The sequence below is a fragment of the Chlorocebus sabaeus genome, chromosome 17 (genome assembly GCF_047675955.1).
Source record: "Chlorocebus sabaeus isolate Y175 chromosome 17, mChlSab1.0.hap1, whole genome shotgun sequence".
Classification (NCBI taxonomy): Eukaryota; Metazoa; Chordata; class Mammalia; order Primates; family Cercopithecidae; genus Chlorocebus; species Chlorocebus sabaeus.
Window position 1 is genome coordinate 39001914 of NC_132920.1, and position 12270 is coordinate 39014183.

Below are 12270 nucleotides of genomic sequence, written 5' to 3' on the forward strand. Positions count from 1 at the left end.
TAACAATAAGTAAAATCACTATAGTTATATGAGTTTTATTCATAAAAAGCAACAATTTTTATTAGCTGTATAATATCTATTAGAAACTGCCCTTTTAGGACAAAACATTCATTCCCAAAGTAATATTTCTTCTGTAATTTACTTCGATAAGGCCATACAATTTTCTGAATCTTCTTTGAAACATGATCTTTTCTGTTCTTACCTTTTAGATACAATGCTCCATTTAAAAAAAATATCCAAAATTGGGTGTATAAATTGTCCACTTCCTCAGATATAATTGAAGAGTGGCTCGTAGTACAGAACCTTTGGGTTTATCTTGAAGCCGTCTTTGTAGGTGGAGATATTGCCAAACAGCTGCCTCAGGTAAATACAACTTTTGTAATTACTGATAAAATAATTTGGTGTATGTTGTCTATATGTCTCTGTAAAAGTCTTTGCAAAGACGTATGGTCAAAGCTTAACTATGCCAGGGTTTGGCAGACTATGGCCCACTTGCCTGTTTTTGTAAATAAAGTTTTATTGGAACACAGCCACATCCATTCCTTTATATATTGTCTGTGGCTGCTTTAGCACCACAACAGCAGACTTGAGTAGTTATAACTCAGATTATATGGCCCAAAAAGTCTAAAATCTTTAATATCTGGCCCTTTACAGAAAAAGTTTTTTAGAAAGTGCTGACCTCTGATTAGCAGAAAGAAGAAACCCACATAGTTTTAAACAGTGAATAATCTCGAGGTTGTTTGAGGATGTGAAGTATATTCAAATGCGGTACTATTATAGTAGTTCATCTTTTCTAAGAGTTAACCTCATAATATTCCTCTGAGAGTAGTATTAAAATTAATCTATGTTCTGTAAGCACAGATTAACTTTTGTTAATTCTTAGTAAGTCTACTACTAACAGATCAGAAACATACTGTGGAGCAAGAAAACAGCCTTGGGAGGCTGTAACAAAACCTTTAGAACAGCTCTATTGGGGCCTTTTAAATAAATGCCAATAACTATAATAACTGATAGGTTTAGTCGATGAAGGTAACCTTGCTCTTAGAAAACTAAGCCTGCTCTTCCTAAACTTCCATATTTACAAACAGGGTCTATATAGGTTAAAAATCAAGGATAAAAGAGTTTTTTTTGTTTTTTTTTTTTGTTTAATGACTGATTTCCTTTGTACTAATGGCATATTTTTAAAACATTAAACTGAAATATATCATTTTTGTTTTTAATCAGAAGACTCTATTTTTAAAAGAGGAAAGATTATGCCAATTTCTAGAGTCATTTTTGCAACTGAGTGCAAAGCTTAATATCATTCATAGTAAACAGAAAATTTTCACTTGCGAAAATGGAAATGAAACTTTGTTTTGTGGCTTTACTGTCTTTTTTCTTTTTTTCCCCTGCCCTGGGGTGCTATTGAGCTGCAATTATTCCAAGGATCCTGAGATCAAATTATTTTCATGCTTCTTCAGTTTGCTCATCAAACCAAAACACCTGGGGTGCTGAAACACTAGATTGGAACTTTAAGTTGATAGCTCTGCAAATTAATCATGTGGTACTTTGAAAAACATATTAAATGCAATGAAACAAATAAGCAATAAGCCTCATTGTGATAAAGTAGCGTTTTAATATGCAGTTTTATAACTTCGGGTTTGTGTCGCTCAGAATTAATTCAAATGAAAAAAAAAAACTGTCTGTTTAAATTATGCAGCCTGAGACTAATAGAGGCTGGTTTGAAGAACTATAGAAAATTCCAAGGTGAAGACTTAGCTGTTTCTCAGTTATCCAAATGCTAATCTTTACTGGCTGTGGATTCATTTTCAGGAAGCAAAACGTTTTCAGAATATTGACAAGTCTTGGATAAAAATAATGCAGCGAGCTCATGAGAATCCCAACGTGATTAATTGCTGTGTTGGAGATGAAACCATGGGACAACTTTTACCTCATTTACATGAGCAGTTGGAAGTATGTCAGAAGTCACTCACAGGGTAAGAGTTTAATTTTTAAATCATGTATCATTTTGTATGTGACAGTGTTTTATCCCAAACTTACTGGTATTGACTACATTTCTGGTTTGGTAGTGATGGTTAAAGTGAGGATAGGAACTTAAAATTTCATGTAGATTGAACTTTTCTGTGAGGAAGGCACCTTTGACTTGGGGGTGGTTAAGGCATTGCATTTGTTTCCTTGGGCTGCTGTAACAAATTTCCACAGATGATTGGCTGAAAGCAACAGAAATTCATTCTCTCATAGTTGTGGAAACAAGAAGTCTGAAATCAAGGTACTGGCTCCCTCTGAAGACTCTAAGAGAGGATCCTCCCTTGCCTCTTTTGGCTTCTGGTGGCTCTAGGAGTTTTTTGGCTTGTGCCTTCATAACTCCAATCTCTGCCTCTGTCTTCACTTGGCCTTCTCCTCCTCTTCCTATATGTCTCTTATGATGACATTTGTCATCAGATTCAGGGCTCTTCAAGATCTTTAACTTCATTCCCTCTGCAAAAGCCCTTTTTCCAAATAAGGTCACCCTCATGGATTTCAGGGAATAGGATGTGGACATGTCTTTTTGAGGGCTAACATTCAAGCCACTGCAGGCATAGAATAGAAATATGCACTAAGAGAACAATTCATCAGACAAATTCACAGATCATTTTTATTTTATTTTTACTGTCACAAGAGGGTAGATATCAGGATAATTTTTTTAAGCCAGTTCATTTTCAATCTGTTTGAAATAGGGTGATGATACATCCTGGTTTGTCCAAGTTTATGCCTCTGTCCTGGCGTAATGGTTAGTTGTCCTCCCTTTCACTCTCAGAATGTGTTGGTTTGGAGATGAGGTTTGTTCTCCTCCTGGGTTTAAGCCATGAGGTTTCCAACAGTCTTAGAAAGGTCAGAGGAGGGCATCTGATGAGAAAGGAGAGGACAGCAGATGATGGGGAATCTCTTGTTTTGATCTGAATCTCTTGTTTTCCCAAGTGTCATCCATGGTGGAGCATGGACTTTGGTTTTCACCAAACGTTGCAGGGGTAAGCAATAAATGACTCTAGGTATTTGCTATTATCTTAGCAAAGATGTTAGTGATTATGTCTTGACTAAAAAAATAACAATTTAGGGGAAAAAAAACCACTTGGTAACATACTATCGACTTTATTGGAAGGTATTTGGAGAAGAAACGATTACTATTTCCAAGATTCTTCTTTGTATCTGATCCAGTTCTCCTGGAAATTCTTGGACAAGCCAGTGATTCCCACACCATACAGGTATAATCTAAGAATCCGTGATCTCAATTGCTTTTTCCACAACATACACAATCAAGAATAAAAGCGAAGAATCTTAAATGAAATCTTAAATGAAAAATCTTAAAAATGCAGGCATTAAAGAACAGTATTACAAATTACATTGATCATAAAATGTCATATTTTCTGTGTATTTGGAGCCTGTCATCCTGATGCAGTCCAGCAGTATTGAGTGACTATGCACTGACTCTGCCATTCCTAGCTGTGTGACCTTGGCAGGCTTCCTAATTTCCCCATGCCTCCAATCCACATCTGTAAAATCAGGATATTAATGGTTCTCACCTCACAGGACCGTCATGAGGATTATATGAGATCATGCATAGCAAACCTCTAGCACACAGTATGTGTTTATTAAATCGAATTTATCATTATGAGTATTTTATTCTAAATATTCTTAGACCAAATAGGGGTTATATTTTGGATTCGTCCTTTTTTTTTTCCTTTCTGAATACTTCTCCAATGCTTTTAGCCATTTCCCAGAGCAATACTTTGAAAGAGGAAAAGAAAAACCATAGCAAACTGAGAGTGGGAGGCACGGAAGGGCCTATCCCAGGGCCAGTTCTGGTTTGGGGATCTGGGAAACGGCTAATGTTCTTTGTTGGTTTCCAGGGACTTGTAACAATGAGAAAAGAGAATGGAAAGACTCTGTGAAAGGTGGAGGTAGAGCTAGGAGAGAGGGTCAGGACTGAGCTGTATCTGGGTGGGGAGGAGGGAGGCGGCGGTATGGTCGAGTCTCCATCTGGTGGCAGGTGACAGTCCTTAGTCTAATCTGCATAGCATGAGGGGGGTCGTTTGCAGGACCTGGAGAAAACATTCTGTAGGGCTTGATTTTAAAAAGTAGGCCTCCAAGCCAGTCAAGGGTCAAACCAGAGTCTCTCTCTATTTTTTGAGACAAAAGTAAATAACAGGGATACAAAATATTAAAGCTTTTAAAAACATCTTAGCGACTTTTGTGTTCAGCCTCATGTGTGATATTTTCCTGTCTTACAGCCGCATCTCCCTGCAGTATCTGACAACATCAATGAGGTGACATTTCATGCAAAAGACTATGATCGCATCATGGCTGTCATATCAAGAGAAGGAGAAAAAATTGTTGTAATTTACCTTGCTTTAAATTTTGTTATTAGAATTTCTTTAAAAACTTACGTTGAGGAGAGTGCAGTTCTCTTACGGAAAAAAACAGGAGAGGGAGTTCTCGTTCTACAGCCCTGGGCTTTGTTAAAAACTAGTTTAGATAAATCCTTTAACTTCTCTGAGACTCATTTTGTAATTTATGAAGCGAAAGTTTTGGACTAGATGATCCCTGCAGTTCCTTCCAGCTATAGTATTAGATGATTTTACCCATATTTAAAATGTTTTGTATAAAATATGAAACTGTTTGCTTGGCATAGGGTACTATGATTTATTAAGTGTGCGTGGAACATATGTAAAAATGCCAAATTATTATCAATTTATAATATCCTTGTAATTTTGTTTTAGTTGGATAATTCTGTTATGGCCAAAGGTCCTGTGGAGATTTGGCTTCTGGATTTGTTAAAAATGCAGATGTCATCATTACATAATATAATTAGATCCGCTTTCTATCAAATCAGTGATTCAGGATTTCAACTCTTACCATTCCTCAGCCACTTTCCAGCACAGGTGAGAATACACAATGCTTAAGTAATGGTGAAAAGAAATGGAAATAAAGGGGAAGGATGCTTAGGAGGTGGTTGGCCTGATGGTGTGAGGCAACTGTAGCTTTGAACTAGGTTAGAGTGGCCTACTCACACTCATTTTAGCCTCAGCTCCCAACCACCTGCTTGTCAACCTAGACCATTCTAGACCAACCCATCCCATCTCTCAGAAGAGGGTATGCCACTGTTTTCCCATAATTAAGGATACATGCATTGAGTCTAATAGATAACATATGTAAGTGTGTGTGTGTGTGTGTGTATGTGTATTTGTATACAGCAACTCCTCGACTTATGATGGGGTTATTGCCCAACAAAATCATCATAGTTGAAAATATCATTCACCAGAAATGCATTTAATACATCTAACCTACCAAATCATAAGCTTAGTCTAGTGTATCTTAAAGATACTCAGAACACTTACATTAGCCTACAGTTAGGCAAAATCATTTAACACCAAGCCTATTTTATAATAAAGTGTTGACTATCTCATATAATTTATTGACTACTGCACTGAAAGTGAAAAACAGAATGGTTGTATGGGTGCTCAAAGTACAGTTTCTACTAAATGCATATTGCTTTTGCACTGCCGTAAAGTAAAAAAATCGTTAAGTTGTACCATTGAAAGTTGGGGACCATCTGTGTGTATGTGCGTGTGTATGTGTGCGTGTATATATATACACACCAATTCAGAGATATGATATGGATATAGATATGGATGTATGTAAAGGGAATGAACATACCTTTTCTTGACATGAAATCCATCTTGTCTTTAATTTTCCCTTCAAGTGATTAAAAATGGACGTAATTTGTTGAGAGGCTTTTTCATGCAACTGGTGTTTTAGAAAGTGAAGACCTCAAAGAAGCCAGGGTTGGAGCAGGTGCCAGTGGTTTCATTACACTTTCATTCAAGAGAAATGAAAAGTGATAATTTGTGATCTGGCCAGAGAGAGCATGGGATAAAAGGCAAGAGATATCCGAGGAAAATGTAGGCAGTTTTTGCCCAAATGATATTTATTCTCCAACTACTCCTCCCAACCTGAGCTCCAAATCCTGAATTAGTGCACACAAAATGAAGACAACTGAAATGATGTATTATTTGTTCAAACCACAGAAGGACAGATATAGAATCAGCCTTTATTGGAGAGAATAATACTGTGATTTTTATATTGTGTAACACCTTGGGAAACTTTAGTATTCTTATTAGCATTATTACCTTTGTGATCAAGCTTTATAAAATACTTTGTTAAATTGAGCAAAGAGTTCCTGAAACTAAATCTACATATTCTCCTTCTCCAGACCGTGTATATCCTGAAGGAGGGGCTCAGCCTAAATTAGACTGAGGATTTAGCATTACATAGAGAGTTGAGAGGAAGTTCAGCACAGTGGTGAAGTTGGACAGGATGTAGTAGGAAAGATGATTAGTTTCAGGATTTTCTCTAGTGTATGTGTGTGTGTGTGTGTGTGTGTGTGTATATTCTTTTAAAACATGTTTTAAAGATTTGAATGCAATGGATCCTTGCTGCAAAAATTTGGAAAAATGCAAAAAATATAAAAGTGGAATACATAGGTGGTGGATTGATAGGTGCAGCAAACCACCATGGCACACGTTTACCTGTGTAACAAATCTGCACGTTCCGCACGTGTATCCCGAAACTTAAGTACAAATAAAATCAAAGTGGAAATAAGAATTTCCGATATTTCTACCACCTGGAAATTACGGCTATTAATATTTTAGTGTATTCCCTTCCAATACCTTATTTATATATTTATTGCTCTTTTTCCCTTTCTTCTTTGTTTTAAAAATTGACATATAAAAATTGTAAATATTTACGGGGCACATAGTGATGTTTTGATACATATAATATGTCGTGATCAGATGAGAGTAATTAGCATATCCATCATCTCAAACACTTATCATTTTTTGTGTTGGGAACATTCAATATCCTCCTTCTAGCTATTTGAAACTATGTGTTATTCTTAACTGTAGTTATCCTACAGTGGTATAGAACAAGGGTCCCTATCCCACCCCCGCCCGACCCGACCCGGCCTGGCCACACACCAGTATGGGTTCATGGGCTATTAGGAACTGGATCGCCGCCCGACCCGACCCGGCCTGGCCACACACCAGTATGGGTTCATGGGCTATTAGGAACTGGATCGCCGCCCGACCCGACCCGGCCTGGCCACACACCGGTACGGGTTCATGGGCTATTAGGAACTGGGTCGCATAGCAGGAGGTGAGCGGCAGGCAAGTGAGCATTACTGCCTGAGCTCCACCTCCTGTCACATCAGCGGCGGCATGAGATTCTCATAGGAGGGCGAACCCTATTGTGAACTGAATTGTGCATTCGAGGGATCGAGGTTGTGCGCTCCTTATGTGAATCTAAACCATCCTGCGACCCCCGTCCATGGAAAAATTGTCTTCCTTGAAACCGGTCCCTGGTGCCAAAAAGGCTGGGACCACTGGTATAGATCACTAACACTTAGTCCTCCTACCTAGCTATAATTTTATGTCCTTTAGCAAATCCATCCCTATCCTCCTCTTCTCCTAACCCTTCCCAGCCTCTAGTGTCCTCCAATCTGCTTTCGCTTCTCTGAAGTCAGCTTTATTTTAGCTTCCATTTGTGCGTGAGAACATGTGGTGCCTTCTCATATTGTTTAATGTGCTTATTATAGGCATCGAATAATATTGATGAGAATGAGCATTCTTTCTTTGCTGTTTTGTTTTTCAATGAAATGTCCTCTGGTTTTCACCAGTAAGTCGCATGCCTTTTTAGACTGAGTATAAAAACATAATTTTAAGCTCTTCTTGGTGACTCAAGATAATGATTATAAAGACTTGCCATTGGATAGACACCATTATGCGGTGGGTTTTGGGGTCTGCTGGTCTATTCGTCTTTAAGTCAGGCAGCCTTAACTGCTGTGCTTTTGTAATTTTTCTCTTTGTATTTCCTCCCTTGGACCATCATCTGCTGCTGACAGGGCCAGAATCTGCTTGCTTTTGGGGGGCTTCCTGACACTGGTTATTTTCTCCAGATCCCATTGCTCACTTCAGCCAGGTGCTTTCATTTATCTTTAGCTGCAGCCCCCAGGATTAGCCACTGCTGTAGCAGGAAAAGTATCAAAGTCCCTGATAAGGCAGGGACAGAAAGAGGGTTTTATTCTTTCTTTTCTCACTGTTGAGCCCATGCCAAGCAATATCCATATACTGCTCACCCTGCTTTCAGTCCTCTTTTTTAGTCTAAATGATGTTGGATCTGTCATTCGACTCTGGGTGAATGAGAGCTCCCGAAGAGACAGCCATTTCAGTGAAGGGGTGAGGGTGGGCATTCTCAGACCACTTTTATTACCTTTTCTGGGGCAGAAATTGTAGGCTAAGGTGACATCCTCTCAGAATTTCTTTATGCCTTCATCAGGATACAAAGAATACAAGCTTCTCCTCTTCTCATTTTCTGTCTCCCTCTCTCTTCTATAGATAAGTGTAGAGACAGAAAAGTTGACTTAGATAAAAACATGGATATCAGAGAGAGGGAGCAATCAAGAAAGGAGATAGGCAGCGTATTGTTTTTAGAAGAGCAAAGAGAACTTCGGGAAGCCCTGCTCAAGAACAAGCAACAATAAAGAGTTCCTTTGCTTTTCTTGAGAAAGAAAAATCATTGCATGGAAATATCCAATAGTCTCAGGCCCTCTGTAGAAAAATTTCCTAACCATCTTCTATTACACACATTAGTTCAACAAATGGTAGCCAGTATTTTAATGATCATTAATCCATCTACTATGAAATAATTAAATATTAATGGTTAAAACTTTAACTGTTTCCCTCCTTTGGGAGTGAAGAAATGCAAGTCAATGTGATTTTTAGTTTAAAATGTGAATAAGCGACCACCAAATTGTGTTGCAGATATGCTTTAAATATTTGGTAAATTTCAATATTTTTCTGCTGGATCTGTAGGTTGGACTTCTGGGAATTCAGATGTTGTGGACACATGATTCAGAAGAGGCTTTACATAATGCAAAAGATGACAGGAAAATCATGCAAGTGACCAATCAGAAATTTTTGGATATTCTAAATACTCTCATTAGTCAGACAACACATGATCTAAGCAAGTTTGATAGAGTGAAGTTCGAAACTCTAATTACCATCCATGTGCATCAGAGAGATATATTTGATGACTTGGTAAGGCATCTTTTTTTTTTCTTAATTTGGTGTATTAATTAATAATGAACAGTTAAGAATTATATATGTTGCCTAACTTACATGAACTTTCCATTTACTTGGTCCTTTTTCATAACTGTGTCGTCAATATCATGTCCACAATATTGTATATCTGTATTGTATGGTTTACACAACCATATTATGTATTCATTTGGCACTCTGAAAGTCTAGAACCATCTGATGTGATATGAACCAACTAATTTTCCATTAAACCAAATAACCAGGAACACGATATAATTTAGGTCATAAGCTATGCTGGGTCGATTGGAAAAGGAGCACAGATGGAACGGAATCAGGCTTCAGAGAACTCTCACGGCTGTTCATCCAGTTGATGGTGATCATGGGCTTGATTTTGGGCAAAGTTCTGTAGGGTGGGACTAAGAAGGGTAAGTGTTTGAATTCCTTTAGAAATGGGACTCTAACCGGTGGCCTTGACCAAGGCCAACTTCTCCTAAAGGAAGGATTTTCTATTACAGGGTAGGAGCCCCAGGTAATTTTGAAATGCCGCTGTTTGATAATCCTTACCTACCATTTAAACTCCTATTGCTTTAGTCTACTTGATTTGATACATTTTAAAGGTATCTCTTTCCTTCATCAGACACACATAATTCATACAGGTTGGGTCCTGTTTTAGAGAATGTGATCACAGACTACCTGTTTCGAACTTTTATCAAAAGTTCTGATCAGATAAGTTATATTTATTGAAGATTACTTGAAGGACATCCAGTCAATCCATCCATCCCCCTGCAACCCAGATCCTTGCTTCTCAAAGTATTACATGCCGACCAGTGCTTTGGTATCACCTGGAAGTTGGTGAAAAGAGCAGAATCTCCAGCCTCCCTCCTCCCATCCAAGACCTACTGAATCAGAATCTGCATTTTATCAAGATTCTTAGGAGATTCATATGCATATTGAAGTTTGAGGAAAAACTGCTCTAGGATTTATCTCTGGATTAAGCTAATATCAGAAAGCTGCACACTTATATTGTTTTGGCCTTCCACAGACTAGTTTTTACTAATTGCAATTACCATTATACTTTGCCTTTAATTGACTTCCACCTCAAGAAGCACTAGTATGGAGTTCATTATTGTATCTGCTGTCAGCATACATTTGAGGATGTTGTCTATACATCTCTCACTGGCTCCTAAAACTGAAGTCCTGTAAAAGAAATTTCTTTTAAAATTAAGTGCTGAGCAAACTTTATTTTACATCCAGAAGGGATTTAAAAAAAAAACCTGTACATAAGGAAAACTGTGAAACCGTTTTCTTTTATCTTAATCACCATTGAACTGTTTGCATCCCAACTAAATGAGATCTCATGGCCAACATATATGCATTTTATTTTTCCATGTACAATTGTTAGAACAACCTGATATACAGCAAGAACTCAATAAATATATCAACTATTCTTTTCTTCTCCACCTCCTCCTTACCATCTTAACAGATGGTTGAAAGTAGCTGGCCGAGAGCATCCCCATGGCCTTGAGTCCTGTGTTACAGAGCATTCCCTGGGGGTGGGGCCAGACCGTGTTACCTGAAAGTAACTCAAGGTGATGAATACAAACTGTGCTTTAGGTGGGAAGCCAGTCCTTAACTAAAGGAGGAAGCAAGATCATGACCAAACAGCAAACAACAATAACGAAAAGCAGGACTGTAAATAGCAAGGTGTGTGGCGGCCTGGTCAGATGGAGATCTGAGCATTGTATAGTAGCCACAAGTCCATTTTTTAGTGTCAACTGAATGACCTGAAAGTGGGTCTACTGGGTTTAGTGAAGGGGACCACTTACCACTTCCTGTGTTGATTCCTCTGAATGGGCAGGACTGGTGTTTCACGTTTCACTGGAAAGTCAAGAAGCTTCTCAGAATGTGGTTGTGATGGAATGGAGTTCCTAAGGTTGCTTACCTGGTTTCTCTTCAAATGGACCAGGTACTAGAGCTTGCATCCATGGCCACGGGAGCCCAGTACCTCTTGCCTCACCTGTATATGCTGATGACTAGGCGGATTGGGTGGCTTGGCTATAGTGCTGGTGCAGGGAGACATGTGCATATATAACTATGTGTTTCCCTGCTTAACCCTTTAGTGACTTCCGACTGCCATGAGGACAATTCTGAAACCCCTTCCCATGGCCCTGTGAAGCCTCAACTCTCATGCTTTCTCTAGATCCCAGGATGTCTCCCAGCTGTACTGACCTTTTTTCAGTTCCTTGAGGATGCCAATCAGATCTTGTGGGCATTTGCCTATAGCACTTACTCTTCCCACACCCTCATTATCCCTTTTGTTCCCCACTCCCGGTGGCCCTGGCTAATTCCTACTATTTATCTGGGTTTTAGTTGAGATGTTTTCTTCCTCTGAGTGCCTCTCTCAGATACCCTGGAGTAGTTAGGTCCTTCTGCTCCATGTATTCATGAGCCCTGAATTTCAGTGGTGGTGCCCTTTGTACTTTATTGCAATGATTTGTTTCACTGTTTGCCTTTTGCTCTTTTCTGTGAGCTCTGGAAGCCTGGAACCATCTCTGTCTTTGTTTACCTAGCACAGTGTCAAGCACAGGAAGAAACTCAATAAATATTTGTTAAGTGAATAAGAATCAGTTCATCCAAGAGTGAATAAAAAAACTGTCCACATGCTTATGTTTTATGCTGTTGCAATTCAGTATATAACTTTTTTTGTATTTTATGTTTTTAAGGTAAAAATGCATATCAGATCACCTACTGATTTTGAATGGTTAAAACAGAGTAGATTTTATTTTAAGGAAGATTTGGATCAAACTGTAGTGTCTATTACAGATGTTGATTTTATTTACCAAAATGAATTTCTGGGATGTACTGATCGCCTTGTTATCACTCCATTAACAGATAGGTAGGAAACACAGTTTTTATTTTTTATTTTGTAATTTTAAAATGTGCTTAACATTATTTAAAGTTGCATTTGAAATATTAACAAAAGCAGATTTCTGTCATTCTGGGTATATGCTAGCTCATTAAAGTCAGCCTAACAATGAAATAACCACTTAAATATACATGTGCATTGAATTTTTATGAAGTAGAAAAAGATAAAAGAATAAAAGCAAGCTTGAATGTTGACTGTAATTTAATGGTGAAT

At 38.2% G+C, this 12270-nt stretch overlaps 1 protein-coding gene across 2 annotated transcripts in view; it reads left to right on the forward strand.

Annotated features, from left to right (window-relative positions):
* The window catches only part of DNAH8 (dynein axonemal heavy chain 8), a 328361-nt gene that overhangs the window by 140600 nt on the left and 175491 nt on the right, over positions 1–12270 (forward strand). For both annotated transcript variants that reach the window (XM_007972725.3, XM_038006035.2), the window contains 7 exons: positions 210–363; positions 1813–1976; positions 3140–3242; positions 4269–4373; positions 4758–4919; positions 8907–9131; positions 11855–12027. In XM_007972725.3, coding sequence (XP_007970916.2) covers positions 210–363; positions 1813–1976; positions 3140–3242; positions 4269–4373; positions 4758–4919; positions 8907–9131; positions 11855–12027 — 1086 coding nt within the window. The remainder of the gene's footprint in view (positions 1–209; positions 364–1812; positions 1977–3139; positions 3243–4268; positions 4374–4757; positions 4920–8906; positions 9132–11854; positions 12028–12270) is intronic.